Below are 23,085 nucleotides of genomic sequence, written 5' to 3'. Positions count from 1 at the left end.
GGGTGACCTCCATTTTCTCTGACTTAGAATTAATCATATGCAAATGAGATGTAAAAATAATATGCCACTCCTCGGTTATTATTCTTGAGTTAGAAACACAGGCGTTTGGGTCCAAGGAACAAATTCAAGACCTTGTTTGACTTAACTCCCATTGAACTATGGGTCTTTCTGCTTGGACTGACAAAGTTTGTCACAGTGTCTATTAATGTACAGTAGGTCTGAGCACACTATTTTGAGCACACCGTTTCTCCTCACATCATTGCCTCTTGCCTGCCACATTGTCCGGCATACAGGAGGCACTACATTCACCTTCTCTGGAAGTGTGAAGCCTTTGTTCTCTTTTGGGGAGGTAGGGAAAGAGTTCAATCGTGAATTTTCCCTCCTTTCTTCCAAGCAAGGTATAGTCTAGTGGACAACATAAACTGGGTAGATTGGACAGACCTGGGTAGGAATCTTAGCTCTGTAACTTACTGTGTGACCTTAGACAAATTCTTAGCCTCACCGTGCCTCAGGTTCCTCGTGTCTCAAAGCCCACCTTACATGGTACCTGTGACGATTCGAAAAAGTGAAACTAATGAAGTCCCCAGCCCAGTGCAGGGCTCCCCGGTCAGTATTCAATAAAGGTTCCAGCTTCTCTAGAGCGCCAGGAGTGCAGTTCCGAAAATAGCCAGAAGGTGGCGGAGTCGGCCAGTGTTTGGGCTGCTGCGCTGCTGGCACTGCGTGTCTGTAGCTGGGCATCACAACCCTGACCTTGGCACCACGGAGCTGAGTCAAGCTGGCTGTGTTGGCATGTGGCAGCTGGAAGGGAGGCCCCCGGAAGCCCCTGGAAGCAACCTTAGAGAAGCCAGGGAGCATTAGCTGGGCTCTCTGGGGCATCTTTCCCTGCCACTGCTGGTGGGGGGCGGGCGGGGGGGCAGGATGGAGAGCGGGAGGGAGAGACTGGGGATTCCAAGGCCCGCCTTTGGGAAAACCCGTGGACACCGAGAGAAGAGGGCAAAGGCACCCTCAGTAGGGACACTGGTGACACCAGGACAGGTGGGCAATCATCTAAGACACTCATTGACACACATTCATTCATTCATCCATCATTCAACCCTTTGCCCATTCAGTAAATTCACATTGGGTGCTTTTTTAAAAATCAACTCTATTGAGTTAGAGTTTATATACAATAAAATGTACCAAGTTTAAATATAAATTTCTATGAAACATTTCCATACAACATGTGACCACTATCAATACAGATATAGAACGTTCTCATCACCCCCAAATGTTCTTTTGCCCCATCCAAGTCAATCTCCCTTCCCCCCTCACTGGGAGTATCATAACTCTTAGCACACTATTTTGAGACATGTCCTACCCACTATCTGTCTTTGCATCATCACCTGCCTGCCATAGTGCCCAGAATACAGTCGCACTACATGCTGTAGAGGGGATGGATTGAGGAATGAATGAATAGATAAATACATGAGTCATAGAAATCGGCAACGCGTGACGTATATGGAGCATTTACTCTGTGCTGGACACGGGGCTAGGCCTTTTATATGTATTGTCTCATTTAATCCTCGTTAGATTCACTCTGTTTTATAGTTGGGGCAAATGAGGCTCAGAACTTCTGCCCAGAGCCTGCGTTCAAAGGCAAACCGTCTGACTTCAGAGTTAAGTACAAGATCGCTTGCATACACAGAACTGGGCTTCTCTCTTGCTCAGAATTGGACCGGGTTTCTCTCTCAGCCCAGTTTGGACCAACCTGGGTGGGAAGCAAAAATCAATGTGCGGAGGCTGCCCTCTGGTGGCAGACATGAGTACAGCGGTATCTGTTCCCTCTGGCGCCCCCAGGTGGGATTCTGTTGAGAAGAATGAGCAGGCCGGCAGCCCACGGCGGGGGCAGCCTCAGCCCCGGGTACCTGGAGACCCCCTGCTCTGGCCACTGCCTGGTGCCCCCCGAGGTGCCAGCTGAGGCTGCCCCCGAAGAACGCCAGCTGCCGGAGCCTGCCGCCTCCCACCCCCTCCACCAGCCTCACACACACTCCAATCCCGGTCCAGTCGGCTGCTTCCATTCCCTGAAGAAGAGGCCCTAAAGTTAAAACAGCTGTTAATTTATAAACCAATTTTTCCGTGACTGCTTAATAAATCGCCAACAGCTGCTCTGCCCCCCTCCTGCCCAGGCACCCGGCCCCGAGGGCTGCACGGAGAAGCTCAGAGCCGCCAGCCTGCCCCTCCTGCCTCCTTCCCCCAACTCCCCAGCTTGCCCCCAATCTCCCAAGAACTGGACATGTGTGGGGGAAACCCCAATGAAACCCAGCTTCTGTGGGCTTCGTGGAGTGGAGAGGGGAGGATGATTTTTCTACAGCCCAAAGCCCATCCCTCCCAACGCCCTAAAACCCCCAACCCAGGACTCCCAGGCCCAGAGGGTAGGTGTCAAAGGTTTTCTTAGTCCTGGGGGAGATGAGGTGTTCAGATTCCCTAGAGAAGTTCCCCTGAGCAACTGGGAGGCAAAGGGAACCTGGACTCATCCCTGAGCGCACTGGAATCTCAATTCGCATATCAGGGTGGTCCCCCTGACAGATGCTAACAGACTCACTGACCCTGCTGTTCTCTCAAGGGGGGGGGGAGGGGCTGGGAGGCGGCAAGGAATGCTGGGATAACATCCCCGCTCTGGGGAGATGCCCACACACACTCATCCCCAGGATAGTGAGAGGAGGGATCTGGGCCTCCAGAACATTCACTTTGCCTAACATCCACTAGCATATAAAAGGCACCATGAAAATCCACGCGGGGTGGGGGTCTTGTGAATGGCAGACATGAGACATGTTCTTTGCATCTGCAAGTTCCAAAGGCACCCAGGGTGAAAGGCCTGCTGCTACTGTGTTCCCTGACTCTGCTGGGCAAGAGTCAATCCAGCCATGCTGGACTTCCCTAGTGGCACAGTGGTTAAGAATACGCCTGCAATGCAGGGGACACAGGTTCGATACCTGGTCCGGGAAGATCCTACATGCTGCGGAGTAAGTAAGCCCGTGTGCCACAACTACTGAACCTGCGCTCTAGAGCCCGCGAGCCATAACTACTGAGCCCGCGAGCCACAACTACTGAAGCCTACGCGCCTAGATCCCGTGCTCCGCAACAAGAGAAGCCACCATAATGAGAAGCCCTTGCACCAAAATGAAGAGCAGCCCCGGGCTTCCCTGGTGGAACAGTGGTTGGGAGTCCGCCTGCCGATGCAGGGGACACGGGTTCGTGCCCCGGCCCGGGAAGATCCCACATGCCGCGGAGCAGCTAGGCCCGTGAGCCATGGCCACTGAAGAGCAGCCCCTGCTCGCTGCAACTAGAGGAAGACTGCGTGCAGCGATGAAGACCCAATACAGCCAAAAATAAGTAAATAATTTATTTATTTTTAAAGAAAAATCCAGCCATGCCCCTGTAGACACAAGGAGCTCAGTAGGAAACAGGGAACAGTGTGGTAAAGCACACCAGGTCAGAAGTTCAAATCCCAGTCTCCCATCTACTAGCTGTGTGACCTTGGGCAAGTAACTTAACTTCTCTTTCCTTCCTCAGTGACTCCATTTATAAAATAGGGATAATAATTACAGAACTGCTATGAAAATTAGACAAGCTGAGGCACACGAAGTGCCTGGCACATCGTAGGTGCTTACGGTAATGTGACAGTATTATCTTTCTCATCTCCCTGCTGGGAAGAGCAGAGACTGGATCTCCTAGCTCCCCACAAGTAGCAAATCTTGGGGTGGGGTTGCTCAGGAGATTTCCACGGGTGGGGGCAGGTAGGTGTTCTGGGGACAAAACCAACCCGGATTTCTGAGTTATGGTTCTGACTGGGTTCTCTCATTCTGGGCCCTTCTGTTTCCTCCCATTCCTCAAACCCCCAACCTCCTCCTGACTCAGGTAGCCATGGCCTTTCCCCAGCCTGCTTCTTGGAAAAGAAGGAAAAGCTTCCACCTGACTCCAGCTCCTCGGAGCCCCACCTCTCAAGAAGAAAGTTCTCCCCACATTCTGTCTAATTGAATTCCCTTCCATTTCTTCTCTTGTTCTATTAGCTGTCATGACCCTTTCCTGCCCCACACCCCGAGACCTGCTGGCCTCTACCGTCATTCAGGCCGAGCCTGACTCTGCTACCTCCTCCCTGTGTGCCCAGAGCAACTTAGTCAACCTCTCTGAGCCTTGGGTTCCCCAGCTCTAGAATGGGGAGAATCCCAGAACCTACCTCCTGGGTTGTCATGAGGGTTGAATGAGACACTACCCATGAAGTTCTTATCCTTAGCGTAGGGCCCGGCTCTCAGCAGTTGCTGAGGACATAGTGGTGGAGAGAGAGGTGGCAGAGTGTGGTGGAAAGAACCCAGATGCCAGAACTGGACTGTCTTGGTTCAAATCCCACTCCACTCCTCGCAGCTGAGTGACCTTGGGCAGGTGGCTTAACTGTCTAGTGCCCGTGTTTCTCCATCCATAAAAGGGCCTGTGATAGAAGCTACGTCACTGGGGGATTGTGAGCCATCTAGAATTCTCGGAACAGGTCTCCAGCTAAATAAATGTCTCCCTGAATTAACAGTATTGTGAGCTGCTGTTACTATCATGGGCCCACTAGAGCACTGACCCCCTATAGGCCTTGCCCCACTAGGGGCTTGTTGATGGCAGAAGGTTGCAGGGTGAGCAGAACCAGACTGGAGACCCTAGTATTGGGGTTCCTGGCTCAGGACAGACCCGCAGGCTCCACTTCCTCAGTTTTCCCACCTCTGACATCCCCCTAGACCCTGGCTTGGGCTCAGTCAGGAGGCACAACCCTCTACCTCCCTGAGTCAATGCTCCTGCAAACTCTCCAGCCCCCTCCCTATGCCTAGGTCCTGACGACCTCCTGGAAGAAAAAACCCAGGTCCCGGGGGCCCACTCAAGCCTAGGACTTCTCTGCCAGGGTGCCAGCTGGTGCCCATGGAGGCGGTGCTGCAGTTTGATCATGTGGAAAGGGAAAGCTTGGAGGTACCCCCAGCCGTGGTGGCCCCCACCAGAGATGAGACTGGGGCACCCAGGACATCCTGGAGGCTTCCTTCCCCTGGGGACAGGCTGGGGTGAGAGCTAAGCTTGTCTTGTCTGGTGCCTCAGTTTACTCAGCCATCCTGGAGATGGAGTCTTCATTTCTGTCTCCCCGGGGCGCCAAAGGCCTTGGCATTGGCCTCTCGCAGCTCCTTGCCCTCTTTCCTTTCTTAAAGAAACCGAGCTCAGCCTCCTCCACCCGGCCCGGATTCTCTCCTTAGAAGCCACCCAGGAGGACCCTTAGCCCGGGAGGGGAGGGGAAGAGCCAACCCTGTGCTGGAGATCGCCTCTGCAGGACGTGGGGCTGGACCTCCAAGCCCGCCCAGGGCCGGGGTCGCCCCGCGCCCCGCGCCCCTGCCCCTTCCCGCCGCCACTGGCCCTTTAAGAGCCTCTCCGCGCGCCGCCGTCCCGGATCAGCCAGAGAGACCATTAAAATTTTATGCAGAATGAAAATGGGCCAGGTCTCCAGCTTCCTCGCTCCCATCCAATGATTTATTACTCGCAAATACCACAGAACTAATTAGTATAGTAATTAATTAATACGCATTTGCATATTTGCATGTGCAATTAGTGCAGTGGAGTGATTACTGGGAGAATGAGGGGCCCTGGATTGTCAGCTGTGAGGAGGAAGTGGCCTGGAAAAGAGTTAGTGGGAATGAACTTTGTAGGGAGCGCGAAGGCGGGGAGGGAGGGGGAGGCGAGCGGGGCGAGGCCGGGGGCGCCGGGGCGCTGGGCCACCTCGCGAGGCGCGGAGCGGCTGCGCGGGGCAGCGCGGGTTCCGGGCCGACCCGCGGCCACCGGACGCCGGTCGGGGTCGTGACCTGGGCGCCCCCACCCCGCCCGAGGCCCCGCCCCGCCCCCGCCGCGTGGCACAGCTCCAAGAGCGCGCCTGATTGTTATGCATTGTGTTTCTTGTTGCGAGCGGAGCCTGGCGGAATGGGGCTGGCACAAGCTGTTTCCCTGCCACGCGGCGGTGGCACCTTAAAGGGGCAGCGTCCGCTTCCCGCCGCCGCCCGGCCGCCCCCACCCTCGCCGCCCCCACCCCCCAGCCCCAGTTGAACACCCTTCCGGGAGGCGACCGGCGGCCCGAGCCGGGCTAGAGGCCAGAGGGCGCGCGCCGAGGCCGCCCAGGAGGTGGCGCGGCCCCAGGGGGCGCGGGGCACGTGCCGAGGGAGCCTGGCAGGCCGGAAGGCAGGCTGTGAGCCGGGACCCAGCGGCCGGGGAGCTCCAGGCCCTCTGCCCGGCACGCGGCACGGGTGATGAGGAGAGAGCCGGGAGAAAGCCAGGGTGGGAAGGACAAGGAGAAGGAGTGGCAGGGGCCCACTGGGTGCCAGGTGCTTCTTCATAGGACACCGCTTTGCTTCCAATCTTCACAAAGATTCCGTGAGACAGGGCTCCTTATTCCCATTTTACAGACCGAAAAACAGAATGGGTGGGCCCCCGCTAGTGAGCAAGTAGTAAAGCTAGGTTTCCAGCAGGTCGGTCCATCCTCAAGTGCTCAACGTGGAGCCAAGGGCCAGGGGAAAGAGTGACATTTCCTCAGCGGGCATCAGGGAGGACTTCCTGGTGAAGGAAGCACCTCACTGAGCTTGCAGGGGCGAGGAAGGCACCTCCTGAAGGAGCTGAGGGAAGAGGGATACAGGGTGGAGAAAACCCATGTTTGATGTGACTGCCCCTTTCCTTGTGTAGAGAGACACCCCCCCCGCCCCGCCACCTACCATGAGTAGAACTGCAGAGACCCAGGCCAGGGCACTGACTCCCATTACGTGGGGGCCTGGATAACAGGCAAACCCTTGGCCCCAGATCCTCCCAGGGTGCCCTCCTTTCCCTCTCTATTGTAGCGTCTGCTGGTCCCACAGTGTGGAGATAAACCCAGGTTTCAGAGAAGGGAACACTTTGTAAAAGTGAGTAAGAGATTGGACTCAGAGTAAGGCAGAGCTTGGTTCAAATCCAGGCTCTGCCACTTACCAGCCATGTGACCCTGACACAGCAACATTTTTTTAAAAATAAATTTATTTATTTTGGGCTGCGTTGGGTCTTTGTTGCTGCCTGCGGGCTTTCTCCAGTTGCGGAGAGCAGGGGCTACTCTTAGTTGTGGCGTGCGGGCTTCTCATTGCGGTGGCTTCTTTTTTGCGGAGCACGCGCTCTAGGTGCACGGGTTCACTTAGTTGTGGCTTACTCCACGGCATATGGGAATCTTCCCGGACCAGGGTTCGAACCCACGTCCCCTGCCTTGGCAGACAGATTCTTAACTACTTAACTACAGGGAAGTCTGACACAGCAACCTTAGCCTCAACCTCTCTGTGCTTCAGCATCTAGTCTTTAAGTGGAGGTAACAGTGATCCCACATCCGAGGTCATGGTGAGAATGAAATAAGATTGTGTGTGTGAGGTCAGGGCCTGGCACAGATAACACTGCCACTGTCATTTCACTATTATGGATTACAAAACATTAAAGTATTACAGAGAGCTCTGAGGCCCCAGGGACGGGAGGACCCCAAAGCAGTAATCAGGGTCCTAGTTTCTAGTCCCAGCTCTGTCACCACTTATTGTGTGAAACAAGGAATGTTGCTTCTCCTCTCTGTGCTGTGGTTTCCTTATCTGTAAGACGGGGCATTGGGCCATGAGGCTCCTACCCCTGTTCCCTTCCCTCCCCGTGCCCCCCTGACGCCACAGGGTACTGAACCAGGGAAGTAAAGGCTAAGTCTCATTCACACTGTCTTGGGCTCCAGTCTCCTAGGGACTAAGTCAAGAGGTCTCTGGTTAAATTGTGACCTCCTGCCCCACATGCACACCCCTGCCCCCACCCCCATGCACAGCCCTTTAAGGCTGTCCTCCTGTGAACACCAGCACCACTGCAGCTGTGGGTCCTCTGTGCCCACTGCCAGCCTCAGGTGCCCCATGCTCTGATACTGGGCTCAAGGGAGGCATCAGAGAAATGTCCGGTACCAGGTACCCAGAAGTCCCCAGCCCAGATCACTGGTGCTGATTTCCAGGGGAGGAAATCAGGACATGCCCAAGTCATGGGCAAGTTCAAAGCAGAGCCTGCCTGGAGGAAAGAAACCTGGGATGCACACCCGTCCTGTGCTCTTCCCACTGCCCTGCACTGCCCCATCAGGTGCCCACTTTCTGCCATCAATCAGGACTTAACCACTCCAAGCACACTTCATAATCACTGTCCTTTTGGTCCTCCCATCAGTGCTGAGAGAGACAGCAGGTGGACAAGTGGCAGTAGTCCCATTTTACAGATGAGGAAGCAGAAGTTTACATGATTTGACAAAGGTTGAGACCCTGCTAAGTCTGGTGTTCTTTTGACCAGCTCGAGCTCCCTCTTCCACTGACCGCCCTCCTCTGCAGACCCGTGGAGGGGCAGGGGCAGGACATCCCAACTGCTCACTTGGAAAACTGACAAGAAAGGCAGAACAAAGATGCAGTGATGAACAGAGCTTCAGAAACAAAGTTTTGTTTTTAATTAATTATTTATTTATTTATATACCTTTGGCTACGTTGGGTCTTCGTTGCTGCGTGCAGGCTTTCTCTAGTTGCGGCAGGTGGGGGCTACTCTTCGTTGCGGTGCACGGGCTTCTCATTGCAATATCTTCTCTTGCTGCGGAGCACAGGCTCTAGGCACGCGGCATTCAGTAGTTGTGGCACGTGGGCTCTAGAGCGCAGGCTCAGTAGTTGTGGTGCAGGGGATTAGTTGCTCCGCGGCATGTAGGATTTTCCCGGACCAGGGCTCGAACACGTGTCCCCTGCATTGGCAGGCAGATTCTTAACCACTGCGCCATCAGAGAAGTCCCAAAGGCTTTTTTGTTGTTGTTGGTGGTGGTGGTGGGTTTTTTTTTTTTTAAGTTGATCAGGGGCCTGAGGCAAAACCAGCCATACCTGGATGGGGCAGTTGCTGAGGCAGCACTTCCACATTTGTTAGCTCATTTAATGCTTAGCAGGCATGTTATTGTAATTATCACGCCCATTTTACAGGGGGGAAGGTTGAGGTTCCATGTCAGTGCGGGGATTGGTAGGGAGGCTGAGGGGAAAGGAGGAGGAGCTTCCTCTAGGCGGGTGTCCTGCCCTGGCTGCAGCCTCCAGTTTCTGGGCAGTGGCAGGACGGACCTTTGTCATCACGAGCACTTATTGCAGATATTGTATGTGCCAGGCTCTGGGACCAGTTCCTGCCTTCCAGGTGGGAGAGACCCATGAGGCAAAGGTCATGGCCTGTGCCTCCGTAGAGGTGTGCAGAAGGCATTAGGGAAGTCTGGGGAGGGCATCTAACCCAGAGAGACTTCCTGGAGGAGGTGATGCTTAGGCTTAAAAGGTGAAGAAAGTGGAGAGGGTGCTCCAAGCAGAGGGGACAGCCTGAGCAAGGGCTCATAGGCATGAGGTTCGTGAAAGCTGAAGGAGTTTAGAGTGGCTGAGGGGCAGAGTTCAAGGCGGGGACAAGCGTCGAGAGAGAGCTGCATAGCAGCCAGACCAGGGTGTCCCTAAGGAGCATGGCCTAATCCTAGGGGTGATGGGGAGCCACTGAAGGTGCCTGAGTAGGGGAATGTCACGTTCAGATTTGACTTTTCAACAGGATGAACGGCCTCTGTCCTATGCGGGAAGCCAGAGGAGCAAGGGCCTGTGGGAAGTCAGAGCTTCCCAGGGGAACAGAGCCTGGGCCAGATCCATAAGTCAGAAGGGTTGAGATATTGGGGGGTGGCTTTGGGGAGTAGCATCAGCAAAGAAGAAATGGCAGTGGGAGTGGGACTCAGCTGTGTCTCTGGACCTCATCTCCCCTCCCCTCGGGGAGTTGCCTTTACCCCATGCAGGGAAGGTGTGGGGTAGGGAGAGGAAGGAGAGGGGCTCTAAGCCTGCTGAGAGGTGTGAGGTCCAAGAAGGGGGTCTACAGCTGGGCAGGAACCACCCTGGAAGGGGAGGCATTTTGGGCCTCACGTGGCCTCAGAATCTGAGCTTGGTGCCCAGGGAATGGGGGTCGGGCACTCCCAGGCTCAGCCTCCATGCCCTGAGCCCTCTCTCTGAAAGCTACTTTGAGGGGAACCTGTGACCCCTGCATCCCAAGTCCTCCTCCCCACACTGAAATTGGTAAAAAAAAAAAAAAAAGGCAGGAGGGGGAGTCTGGGGGCTCAGGGATTGACCTGGGGCCTTGGACCTGACTGCTTTAGAAGAGTCTCTGGAGAAAGGCTCCAGTACCCCAAACCCTATAAATCAGCCAGGCATTAATGCAAGGAGCATTTATTGAGCACCAACGCTATACAACCTATTTGAAGCCCCGGACTACTGAGCTATAAGGTAAGTAGCCACCACAGTCAAGTCAGCTAGACACGGGTAAATGGTTTCTCCTAACAGAGGGTGGTAAGTACTGAAGCTGCCTGGGGAGATCAGGGAAGGCTGCCAGGAGGAGATGTCCAACCAGGAACACCTCTTGGTGAGGAATGAGAATGAGTTTGATGAAAAAAAGGACTCAGAGTCCAGAGCCTGTCAGGGAAGGAGCTCTTTTCAGAAGAACAGGGCTCAGAAGCGGGAAGTCAAAGGTTATGGGGCAGAGGTCACTGTACTTTGGAGCAAAGGACCAATCCCAAGGGTGCTGGCTTTGCTGGAGGATTAGTGGGCCTCCTCCATCGGCCTTTGTCCCAGGTTAGGGGGGTCTGACCCGGGACTCTCAGCTCACACCTGGAGCGGCGGGCATGTGCCCACCTATCTTTGCGTGGCGCCTAGGCCCAGAGCGGGAGCCCAGGGCGCAGGCAAAGGAAGTCGAAGAGAATCCTGGTAGTGAGCTCTGGGGGGCAGGCCGGGAGGTCAGCACAGAGGAGGCGGGCTACACCTCACTGGTCCTCCCCCCTCCCCCTCCCCGGTGGCACCACAAGGCACGCAGCCGCATATCACCCGTGCCAGCCCTCACCTCCCGGCAACGTCGCCGCATTCTCAGCCACGCCATCTGGCGTGCCCGCCGCTCCCCAGAACACTGCAGCGGGTGGGGGGAGGGGGCAGCGGGGCAGGTGCCCACCCCAGAGCCAGGAAGAAGCGGCAGGTCCCCTCCCCCAACGTCCTTTCGGACTTGAGGTGGGCAGGGGGCTGGGGAAGAGGGCGGCAGGTGCTCTGATACTTCAGGAGGAAGCTTCGAGCATCCGAATTGATGGAAGAGTCGCCGTCTGAGCAGCGCCAGTCGGCCCCCTCCCCTCCCTCCTTCCCCACAGCACAGCCGATGCCCGGAGCACCGGCCTTCAGAGGATCCCCACATTCCTGCCCTTCCCCTCTAACCAGAGGTGGGGGCGAGCAGAGCAGACCGCCGCCCCCTCGCCCTGCTCCTGTCCTCGTACTTCACCCGCCTGCCCACCTCAGCCGGGGAGGCCCCGGGAGACGGAGTTAGAGGGCGGCGGCCGGGGAATGGACGCCTGGGTTCTGATCCACCCGCCCCTCGTGGTCTGACACTCTGGTGGGAAATGAAATCTCCTTCTCCGGCACAGTTGCCCCCAGCAGTCTTATTTGGAGCATGGTGCTGGTGGTGGTGGTGGTGGTGGTGGTGGCGTCTGGCTAGGTGTCCTTTCTGGGTGTCAGAACGGAACGCGGGTTCACAGATTTGTGTGTGTGTGGTGTGGTTTTTTTTTGGTTTTTTTTTTTTTTTTTTGGTTTTTGGTTCTGTTTTGGGGTTTTTTTTTGGTGAGAGCAGTTTTATAGAACATTCTCCTGTCCTCTGAGCAAGATTACCTAGACTGCTCAGGAATGACCTACCGCTTCCCTCCTTCTCCCCTCTACACCCCCAATGCTCCCCCCCCAGGACCTACGCCCGCACAAAATGGCTGCCACCCCTCTGAGGCAGCCATTTTAGGTGCCCAGACTGTGGCCTCCCCTGGGATGGGGCTATGTCTCCATGGGAACCTCAGACCCTGAGCTCCCAGCTCCCTGGATGGGAGTGGGCAGCAGAAATGGGAGTCTTTCCGACCTGGCTGAGGTGCCCAGCCTTCCCCTTTCCCTCTCAGAGACCCAGAGGGGACCAGGCCCCTCACCACCTCCCTTCCCCCAATGCCAGGGGGAGGAACAGATGGCATCTCTGGGTGTCCTTCTCCTTCCGTCTCCTTCCTTCCATTTCTGGCTCTTTCTGTCTCTCCATCACTGCATCTCTGCATCTCTGGATGCACAGAGAGGAGCACAGACGTCCCTGTATGTTCATGCTTGTGCATGTGTATGTGGACACGTGTGTGTTATACCTCTTTCAAGCCCATGTCTAAGGCGGGCCCATCCCACACCTCCCTCTGTTCCAATTTTCCCCTGTTTTTTTTTTTTTTTTATTGTATCTTCTAAAAAAAAGTTGAAATGTGTCGAGTGAGAAAAACTTGTTCCATTTTTCTGAAGGAAGAAAAGACAGGGGCAGCAAACAGACTGAGAGGGGTGAAGTTCTCCATACCCCAAGGTATATCCCCCTGGCCCCTCAGGCCTCTTTCTCCGGGGGTCTGAAAGGAGCTGAGGTCATTCCTGACAGGAGACAGGGCAGGGATGGAAGAGCCTCTGAAGGGCTCCCCTATGCTGAGGAGGTCTGTCTCCTGCCTGGAGCAGAAAGCAGAGCTGGTAGGGACCTGTGAGGCTTAACCCAGGCCCCAGTGTCCAAAGGAGAGGGCAGGGGGTATCTTTCGACCCCAAGGAAGCATTAATTCACTTACTCATCCATTCATTCACCCATTAATTCAACAAAAACTCAGTTCTCATATAGACAAAGCATTCTGAACGTGTATGTGCCGGGGGTATGTGCAAGAAACCAATAGCATACAGTATGTTACCGTTTACAAAGTGCTTTAATAAAAAGGAGAGTGGACGTTTATTGAAGGCGCACTCTATTGCCAGCCCTGTGCTAAACTCAATACATGTACTATCCCATTTAGTACTAACAACAACCCTATGAGGTGTAGGATAATTGTCCCCATTTTACAGATGGGAAAATCAAGACTGAGAGCTGTTATGTAACTTGCTCAAGGCATTCAGCATTCTTTAAAGCTGGTAAGTAGGGTGGCCAGGAATCAGAGCCCAAAGCATGTGCATGTAATCAAAATACCATGTGACTGGGGGGCTCAAGAAGGGCCATGTATCAGGATTGAAGACCCCACCCTCTGTAAAGGGACAGGAAAGCCTTTGAGCTGTGCCCAAACATGGACAAAGGCCTGGCCAGCACCCCTGAGTCTCTGCCCCACCTGAGGCCTATCCTTTGGCCCCTCTCTCTGCCATGCCCAGAGTGCCCCAGACCATCTGCCAGACCATGGGTGGGAGCCTACCTTCCCAGAACCAGGATGTATGAGTGGAGGAAAACTTACCATTGGTTTCTCATCCTTGGAGACCCCTGAGGCAGACTGTGTGACTGTAGAAGGAGCACTGAGCTGGGAGTCAAGTTCCTGGGTTCTAGACCAAGTTCTGCTCTCCACTGTGTGGTCCTGGGCAAGTCAGTTCCCCTCTATGGGCCTCTGTAGGAGGAATATTTGAGGTGCCTTTCGGTACCTGGTCCTGGCTTACACAGTGCCAGCCCCCCTTCTCCAAGGCCTCCTTGGCCATCATGCGTACCTCTGTTTAGAACCTAATTCATTCTACCAGGCATCAGATCAGTGTCTTACCAGCCCGAGACCCCTTCTGGAGGTCCTAGAGGGAGAAAACTGCTCCTGTCCAGATTGAGGGTGAAACCCCCGTCTTGGTACCACCCAGTGCTTAGCACGTGGTTGCCACCAAAGTGCACGTGGTTAAAGTATTATTGAAGTTGTCTAAGCATATGGACGCTGGAGGGTGGGGAGGGATAGGAAACGTAGGTCTGAAACACACGAATTCCTGAATAAAGGTGTAGGCAAGGGTCCCCCTACACCTGGCTGTGATTACCTGCTTACACACGTGAATCTGTCGGAGTCGGGGTGTGTATCCATTTTCTGCACCACAGAGTGAGGAACACGTGTGTGTGTGTGTGTGTGTGTGTGTGTGTGCACGCAAGTGTGTGTGTCTAAAGCTACCTCCCTCAACTCGTGCCATTTCCATCTGTGTCTGGCCCAGGGAGAGGGTTGAAAGGTGAGCTGTAAGATAAAACAGCAATTTCCTACCTTCCTTATCAAGACACCTGTCTGACCTACCTCCGCCTGGTCACTCTCAAGACTGCTGGAGTTGGCTTCAGTACCTGCAGTATTTTTTTGCAGGGGGAGGAGAATGCTTGAGCCTCTTCCAGGAACTTTAGGCAATTCCCAGCTCAGCCCCCTCCTCCCTCAAATAAGCAAGTCAGAGGCCGGGAGACAAAGCCACTGGTGGGATGGTCACTTGTCTAGCAGGGGGAAAGTATGTTAGGCAGGGAAGGGGGGGAGAGGAGGGAGAAGTTTTTGGGTTAGGAATCCAGACTGAGCCCTCTCCCACACCCCCAGATGGTGGGTGCATTGGCTCATCCCAAGGGTTCCTTTCCATTCCCATCCCAACCTACATATACCCCTAAACACCCAAGGAAATCTTTCCCATCAGCTGACGCCACTGATACACACACATGTCCCCACAGACACACACACGCCCATGCAAAGGCACAGACATCCAGGCAAGTCTTTCCTTTCCTCTGTCTTTCCCTTGGTTTGAATTGCGTTCAGCCACATATGTTGTGTGTGCGTGAGGGTGGGTGGGGGAGGGGCAGACAGGGATGAGGGATGGCACGGTGCCAACATCTACCTATGGGGCTTAGGCCAGGAACGCCCCCCACGCCCACCCTGGGAGGGGGCCTCAGCTGTCCCTTTGTGACCAAGGGGATCCTCCTGGGGGTCGGGGGGGTGGGGTGGAGGCAAACATAGAGGTCCCTCCTCCAGAGCCGAGGGTCTGGTCCCTGACCCACCTTTGGGGGCCTGCAAGGGAGGAAGTGGACAGAACAGGGACCTGGAGGGAGCATAGAATTGGGGACATCAAAACCCCCCAAGTTCCAGCCTTGCCACCCCATTGTTCCCTTGTGGGGGACTCTATATCCAAGGGGGGCAACTCCTCCTACCTCCCTCTCAATCCCTGCTTTCCCTGCGTTGGGCGGGGAGGGGAGGGAGGCAGAGATATTTATTTATTTCCTTTATTTATTTAATTTTTTTTTTTTTTTTTTTGGAGTAGAGAGTGACAGATGGCGGCGGGTCCCGGGGGAGCCGGCTCTCCCCCAATGCAGACGCATGCCAATCACCGTCTCTCATGTGATAGCTGCTGCCCGTGACGTGCCAAGCCCATATGGCCTGGCATAGAGGCTGGTACCCCGCCTGGTAGAGATGCCACACTCGCTCCGCGGTTCGCATGGCGCTCTGAAGACGCCGGCGCCTGCCGCCTTGAGGAGCCGCTGCCCCCGCTCCCTGAAGATGGGGGAACAATGAAATAAGCAAGAAGATTCCTCTTCTCCCCCCTCTCTCTCTTGCCCCCCTCCCCCCCCTCCCCTCCCCTCTCCCCTTGACTCCTCTCCGAGGTAAGTTGTCCGAAAGGCAGCTAGATCTGACCCGCCGCTTGGGGGGTGGGGGGCAGCGTCTTCGGCCGACAGGAGGGTCCCTAAATCCCCCCTTCCCGGGACGATGCCCCCTAATGGGGTGGGCATCGGGGCGCCCAGGGTTCCCTCTCCCCTAGGGGCTGCAGCTCAGTGGGCTGCGGAGGGAGGCGTCTCTGCCTGCGATGGGCTTGGGGAGGAGGGGGAAAGCAGGGTCATGGGGGGGCGTGAAGAGGCTGAGATGGGAACCCCCCACCCATGGTTGTCCCGGAGGAACCTTCGACCTTTCCCTACCACCGAAAAAAGAGAGAGAGAGAGAGAGAGAGAAGGAAACAAACAAATTTGGATTTTTTCCCATCAATCCCGAAATACAACGAGATCTGAAGAGCCGTGTGGGAGGGAGGCAGTTTAAAGGGGGGAAGGGGGTCCCTGACCGCAGGGGAGACGGACGGGGCTCGCTTCTCTCAGTCTCCTCCCCACGCCCGGCTTTCTCAGTCCTCGCCGCCCCGAGCCGGCTCCGGGAGCTGGGGACGCCCGGCTGGAGGAGACGATCCTCCCGCCTCTGGAACTGGGGCTGCGGGGGTGGGGGCCGAGCCGAGGGCGGCGCGCGGCCAAGTTGCAAATTGGATTAGGGAGTGTGGGGGTGAGAGCCACGGGAGGGCGGGGGAGCCGGGCGGCGGGGCCCGGGCCGCCGGAGCCGCCGAGCGGGGCAGCTGCCCCACCGCGGCCGCCAGCCTTCCTCCACCGCCGGGAGAGAAGAGGCTTCCTGGCGATCGCGCCGCCTCCCCCCGGCGAAAGATCTGCTCCCTAAAGCCCCTGTTCTGTCCCCGACCACACCCGGAGAGGACCGGCGCGGGGAGCGGCCCCTCGTTCAGGCGAGGGGTGGAGCCGGGGCCCAGCGCCGGAGAAAGGGCCTGTGCCGAGACCCCGGGCGGGCGGCGGGGCTGGGCTGGGCTGGCTCGGGGTGGGGCAAGCGGAGGAGGTGGGCACCCAGGGCCCCCCGGCGGGAACCCGCACCGGACTCGGGGGTGGAGGCGGGTTACGGGGGTCGGGATGACCCCAGCGCTCCCCTAACTCTGTGCTCTCTCCTCTTCCCGCCCGCCGGGCGCCCTCAGGCACCATGCTGACCCGCCTGTTCAGCGAGCCCGGTCTCCTCTCGGATGTGCCCAAGTTCGCCAGCTGGGGCGACGGCGACGACGACGAGCCGAGAAGCGACAAGGGCGAGGCGCCGCCGCCACCTCCGCCTCCGCCGGGGCCCGGGGCTCCGGGGCCCGCCCGGGCCGCCAAGCCCGTCCCTCTCCGTGCTGACGAGGTGCCGGAGGCCGCGCTGGCCGAGGTCAAGGAGGAAGGCGAGCTGGGGGGCGAGGAGGAGGAGGAAGAGGAGGAAGAGGAAGGGCTGGACGAGGCAGAGGGCGAGCGGCCCAAGAAGCGCGGGCCCAAGAAGCGCAAGATGACCAAGGCGCGCCTGGAGCGCTCCAAGCTGCGGCGGCAGAAGGCGAACGCTCGGGAGCGCAACCGCATGCACGACCTGAACGCGGCGCTGGACAACCTGCGGAAGGTGGTGCCCTGCTACTCCAAGACGCAGAAGCTGTCCAAGATCGAGACGCTGCGCCTCGCCAAGAACTACATCTGGGCGCTCTCTGAGATTCTGCGCTCGGGCAAGCGACCCGACCTGGTGTCCTACGTGCAGACGCTGTGCAAGGGCCTGTCGCAGCCCACCACCAACCTGGTGGCCGGCTGCCTGCAGCTCAACTCGCGCAACTTCCTCACTGAGCAGGGCGCCGACGGCACGGGCCGCTTCCACGGCTCCGGCGGCCCATTCGCCATGCACCCCTACCCGTACCCGTGCTCGCGCCTGGCGGGCGCACAGTGCCAGGCGGCGGGCGGCCTGGGCAGCGGCGCGGCGCACGCCCTGCGGACCCACGGCTACTGCGCCGCCTACGAGACGCTGTACGCGGCGGCTGGCGGCGGCGGTGCGAGCCCGGACTATAACAGCTCCGAGTACGAGGGCCCGCTCAGCCCCCCGCTCTGTCTCAATGGCAACTTCTCGCTCAAGCAGGACTCGTCGCCCGACCACGAGAAGAGCTACCATTACTCTATGCACTACTCGGCGCTGCCCGGCTCGCGGCCCACGGGCCACGGGCTGGTCTTCGGCTCGTCGGCTGTGCGCGGGGGCGTCCACTCGGAGAATCTCTTGTCTTACGATATGCACCTTCACCACGACCGGGGCCCCGTGTACGAGGAGCTCAATGCGTTTTTCCATAACTGAGACCTCGCGCCCGCCCCTTTCTTTTTCTTTTGCCTTTGCCCGCACCCCTGCCCCTAGGCCCCTCGAGCGCAGGGGCACCCCACCTACTCCGGCGCGGGGCGCGGGGAGCGGGCTGCCAGTCGTGCCGCTCTCCTAGGCAGCGCGGTCCCCTTACCTGTGGGTGGCCCGTCCCAGGGGCCTCGCTTCCCCCAGGGGACTGCCTTCTCTCTCCCCAAGGGGTTCCCTCCTCCTCTTTCCCAGGGAGTACTTCTACAGGGACCCCTCTTTGGGCACTCCCTGGAGATCCCCCCACCACCACCAATTCCCAATCCCTGCACTTAGTTAGGTTTTCTCTTCCCCTTTCCCCCTGCAGGCCCAAAGGCTTTGGTAAGGGGGCAGCTGAGCTGTGGGATACTGTTCTTCCCCTATTATTATTATTATTACTAGAACAGACACCGAGCTGCCGGGCGCCCCCTCTTTCTTGAAGAGGGCAGAAGTCAGGGCACGGAGCCTGGACCTGGAAGCCCTCATCATCCCCAACCCCTAGTCTAAGCGTTTTGTGATTTTAATTTTGGCGGGAGGGAATGTGGATTGAAGGAAAGAGAGAGGCCAAGACAATTTGTAACTAGAATCCATTTTTCCCTTTTCCCTTTTTTAAACAAACAAACATACAAAAAAAAAAAAAAAGCTAAGAGGCGACGGAGGCCGAACGCAGAGTCCGGATCGGAGAGAAAACGCAGTAAGAACTTTTAGAAGCAATAAAAGGCAAAAAATACTACTACCAATAATAAAAAGACACAAATATCTATGCAAGGAGGTTCTGACTGAGCCTAGCGGCCCGGCCCGGCCCCGGGATGCTCCCCACCCCCCCGGCCCGCGGGCCGCGCCGCCCAAGCGCGGATCTGTGCACTTTGGTGAAGTGGGGGCCGGCGCTGCCCCCTCCCCTCCCCAGGTTCTTACAATCAGTGACTCGGAGATTTGGGGCCCCAGTGCCACTGCCCTCCCCCGCCCCGTCCCCGCTGTGCGTCCTGCTGTTTTTTAAAAATCTGTTTCCAAATTTGTATGGAATGGCAAACTGTTGGGGGGGTCGGTTTGGGGAGGGAGGGTTTGCATGGAAGACACACACGCACACCACACCGCACGCACACGCAGCCCCGGCGCGGGCGTCCGGGGACAGAGAGAGGAGAGCTCACCGCACACACCCCCTCCCCGCAGGCAACTCTGTCCTTTCCCGGGACGAGGGAGGAGACCGAGAACTGGAGGCAGCCCCACCCCTGCCCGACTGTGCCTCGGTGGGCGCCAGAAGCCCAGCGATTTCCAGTGTCTGGAGAGGGGGTTTTTGTCCGAGACATCCTCTTGGCTCTGGTTGGCAGGTGGGCAGGGAGAGGGCTGAGGGCTCCTTCTGGAGATTTCCCAAAAAAGGGGGCAAAAGGAGAACCTCTTCCCACCGGAGGCAGGAGATCAGGCATCCAAACACACTCTGCAAAGATGCAAACCCACAGGCCACACACCCACACACTCACCCACACACTCACACGCAATTTTACCTTCCTCTTGTAGTGAAGATGAAACTCCCGTCGGACACCCGAAGTGCATTGCGTGTTTCTGTTCAGTTTAATGACGATTAATAAATATTTATGTAAATGAGATGCAAAGCCGGACCGGTTTCTCACGGTGGCCTCATTTCATTCGGGGGATTGAGCTGGGACTCCGGGTGATGGAGAAACAGAGTCAAGTGACTGTGCAGTGGCCATGTAGAGGGACCCTGGGCATTCCTGGGTAGGATTCCCACACTAAACCCCCTCCCACCCACCCACTGGGCACCGAAACAGCTATACTTCTGCCCCTCCCAGACCTTACACAGACTCACACACGCCCCCAGCACAAAGCATTGCACTAATCTCATTACACTCCTTCAGTTCCCAAACATGCACACGCACCTCTTTCGAAAACAAAATATCTTTCCATCACTGACAAATGACCGAGTTGGGAGCAGTCGGTCATTTTACAAGCCTCTGCTCACTGCTGCAAAAAACAAGTGTGTAGAAATGAAGAGACAACCATTTGAGCCAGACAAGCGTGTTTTAAAATAAAAATCAAAAAACTATAAAGTTATGAGGATGAAATATTAATGGGAGAAGTCTTTTCAGTCTTAAATTTGCAATTTCAGTGGACTCAAGGGAATCAGCCTTTTTCAGGCTCAGGAATGCTGAAATTTGTAGGGGTGTTGATGAAGTTGGAGGAACACCCCAGAGTTCTATGAGGGGACCTGAGTCTAGGAGTCCACCAGGTAGGCAGAGTGGAGCTTGACCTAGCCACAGGCTTCCCCTGACAGGGCCTCGAGAAGCCCTGTGGTCTACACAGGGACAACCCCCTTCCTGCCTGGTGCAGCTCCCGGTAGAAGGACGCCCTCAACTTAGGCAGAAGGAGGAAGGGCGCCTCGGAGGAGCCTTCGGCCCAAGCCGCTTCCCCCTCTCAGGCAAGATAGCCCCAGAGTTCTTTCTCCGATCCTCAGGGACAGAGGCTGCTCTGAACTGACTTCCCGGAAAGAACTCCCCCCCTCCAGACATCAGTGCCCCCTGGAATATTTGGAGAGGGGTCTAAGTCCCAAAGGCCCCCCCATCCCAAAGCCTGAATACACTTAGGAGTACCAGGACCAGACTGTTTCTGAGTCTGCTTATTTAAATTATTTTTTCATAAATATTTCTGCCCGTTTCAGAGCAGAAATGGGCGTTGTAGTGTTGAGTTTGCGGTTTGAGGTCAGGCACGCTGAAGCTTTTACAGGTTGGATCCAAGACCCCAAAACGAGAGCACCCTGACAAAGGGGGAAAGGGAAAGGTAGTTGAAGAAGGACTCCCTAGGTGCAAAAGGGAAGATCGGATTATACTCTCTGACCCTGAGCGCGGCGGCTCCCCTAAATGACCATCCCAGTAGAGACGTGGCTCTCCTTCCTTCACCCCGGGATGGATGGCGCGGAGCAGGGACCGGGCCGGGAGCTGTCCGCTCCCGGGTGCTGACGCTCTTCCAGCCTCGCGCTTTCTTCCTGCCCCAGAGGGAGGCCGAGCTTCCCTGGCTCCAAGGAGTGCCGCGCAGCGTGAGGCCCTTCCCAATGCCTGGCCTGCCGGAATTCTGGGCGGAACTCTCCTACAGTTTTCGGAGAATTTCACTGGAATCCTTTCCAAATTTCACCGCGTTCTCTGGAATTCTCGTAGGATCGCTTCTCTAGCGTGAGATTTAGAACTGGGCCTTTCGTTCTGGGGATTCGCCCCTGTCGGTGGTCTAAGACGGGGGCTCTTATAGACCTCTAAATCACCCCTATTCTTAGGAGAAAGAAGTCGGCCCACCTTCAATCTCCCTCACTTCTTGCATGGAGTATGGACCAAGGTGAGAACCTCAGACCCAAATCTGAAGGAGTCAGTTCTGCTCATGGCAAGGGTCATGGCCTGGCAGGGGCAACTGGAGAGAAAAGGAACTCGGTACACATCCCGAGGCCTGAGTCTTTTCCTGCCCTAAGAGCAAGGTTAATTGGGATTCCCTCCCATTCAGCTGGCTTCCCAGAACGCCCTCTGAAGTCCCGAGCTGGGTGGCATCCAAGTGGCTTGGGGCCCGACGCAAAAGACCCCTCCACGTGGCTCCCCGGGCCAAACCATAGACTCCTGAGCTTTGCTCTTCCACGCGGCTCGATTCTGTTTTTGAAGCCGGATCCCAGCCCTTTCCAAGGATGCTGACGACTCTTGGGCCGCTGCGTCTGTGGTCACTTCGGGCGGACGGAGTGCCCGGGGCCCCTTTTGGGGCGGGGATCCCTAGCGCCTCTGTATCTTGTGAAACCGGCGTCCTCGTGAGCCGCCCTTTTCCCAATTCCTGACCCTTCCTCCACCTCTCTGCACTCCGGCTGCGCTCTATTCTCCCATCGCCCCCCTCCCCAACACTCAACTTCCCTGGCGAGATGGCGAGATGAGCAGGAGAAGAAGATGCGTGTGGACACACGGCCCCAAACTCCCCCTCGCAGGTCTTTTTCTCTCGCTGCTCTCCCACTTCTGCGCGCACACACGGAGAAGCTCCAGGAACAGAAGGAGGTGTGTTTGGGGGGGCGGGGAGGAAAAAAGGGGCCAGAGCGGTGGGAGGGAGAGGGCAAGGGGAGACGTCGCATGCCCTTCTTGCCCGAGCCTGAGCAACGGCATCTCCAAGCAGGAACCAGCCCGTCTCAGCTCAACCCCTGGGCTGCCAAACCGAAGGCTGGAGCTGAGATCAATCCGGAGGGCATCCTCCTCTTGACTTTCCCACCCCCGTTCAAAGTCCAGCGTTTGGAAATGACTGGGAAATAGAGATGTCTCTTAGTCCAGGCCATTTGTACATCAGGGGAAAGAGAGGGAAAGCACTACTGATTCTCCCCTCTCCGTTTAACCCTATTTCAGCCAGGATCTGGACTCTGACCCCCCAGTGAACCTCCAGTGAACCCTCAGCTCTGATTTCGTCACCCAGGGGAACAGCTCCATAAATCACTGAGTACAATCCAGGGAAACTGAGCCCCATTGGAGTCAACGACAGGGAAGTCCTGACACACCCTACACTCTACTGTCTTGTGTTTACTTCTCTCTTTTTCCCTTTTATGGGAAAGTCCACAAGATGGGAGATGCAAGGTTTCCCCCTCAGAGGTTAGAGGTTTCATTCCCTCTTGGGCAACATTTTCTTCCTCCTCTTCCCCAAAATCTTTAACCTGAAGTTGCCTGCTCCTTGGAGGAATCTGTTGATTTGAGGGAACATTGAGACGGAGGGATAGTTCTAGATTCCACAGTTTAATTCTCAAGGAAGGCAGGAAGAAAGAGAAAGTGGAGGCCAGGCCTGACCAGCCCTGGCCTTGACATCCACTCCCAGGCCCCCCGTGTGACAACCAGGGTGAGCACAGGATTCCACACCTGACTTGCCCATATGTGCTCAAAGGAGAAAGCTTTTTCTTTTGGTGAGATGATGTAGGAGGGGGCAGACGGGCCTTGGCTGTCACAACAGGCTTCTCAGCTCACAGCCCAAGACACTGTCACTTTTCTTTCTTCAGGGCTGGGTGCCCAGGCACTGGCCACAGGCCCAGAGGGGAGGTGACGACCTGAGTGGTGAAAAGTCTTGAAAGCCTGTTCCTTTTCCAAATCCTGAGGTGGCTTCTGCCTTTCTATTCCTCATTCTTTTAAAATTCTGGACTAAGTTTTCCTGGTTGAGAAGTGGTAGGAAAGGGCACAGACACCTTGGGAGGGTCGTTATTGCTCTCTGACATTTTCTCCACCCTAAAGTAATGGGGTAGGAGCACCCCACCCGCTCAGGAGTGCCAGCATGAGAACGCCCAGACCAAGCCTGGGCTCACAAGC

At 56.5% G+C, this 23,085-nt stretch overlaps 1 protein-coding gene across 3 annotated transcripts; it reads left to right on the top strand.

Moving 5' to 3' along the window:
- The first annotated feature begins 15,137 nt into the window (after positions 1 to 15,137).
- NEUROD2 (neuronal differentiation 2) lies at positions 15,138 to 19,383 on the top strand. Of its 3 annotated transcripts, none has more exons than XM_067714458.1 (2): positions 15,138 to 15,465; positions 16,596 to 19,383. In XM_067714458.1, exon 2 carries the CDS (start codon positions 16,601 to 16,603, stop codon positions 17,747 to 17,749), a length of 1,149 nt encoding a protein of 382 aa, XP_067570559.1. In that variant the 5' UTR covers positions 15,138 to 15,465; positions 16,596 to 16,600; the 3' UTR covers positions 17,750 to 19,383. The 3 variants fall into 3 exon arrangements, with proteins under 3 accessions (XP_067570559.1, XP_067570560.1, XP_067570561.1); XM_067714459.1 differs by lacking the exon at positions 15,138 to 15,465 and adding an exon at positions 15,591 to 16,123; XM_067714460.1 differs by lacking the exon at positions 15,138 to 15,465 and adding an exon at positions 16,145 to 16,362.
- Positions 19,384 to 23,085: the final 3,702 nt, after the last annotated feature.

The sequence above is a fragment of the Pseudorca crassidens genome, chromosome 19, assembly GCF_039906515.1.
Source record: "Pseudorca crassidens isolate mPseCra1 chromosome 19, mPseCra1.hap1, whole genome shotgun sequence".
Classification (NCBI taxonomy): Eukaryota; Metazoa; Chordata; class Mammalia; order Artiodactyla; family Delphinidae; genus Pseudorca; species Pseudorca crassidens.
Note: the sequence above shows the minus strand (reverse complement) of the source record. Positions and strands in the feature narration are given on the sequence as shown.

Excerpts from the sequence above, each read along its gene's own strand:
- NEUROD2 (XM_067714458.1), top strand. The coding sequence starts at position 16,601 with ATGCTGACCCGCCTGTTCAGCGAGCCCGGTCTCCTCTCGGATGTGCCC.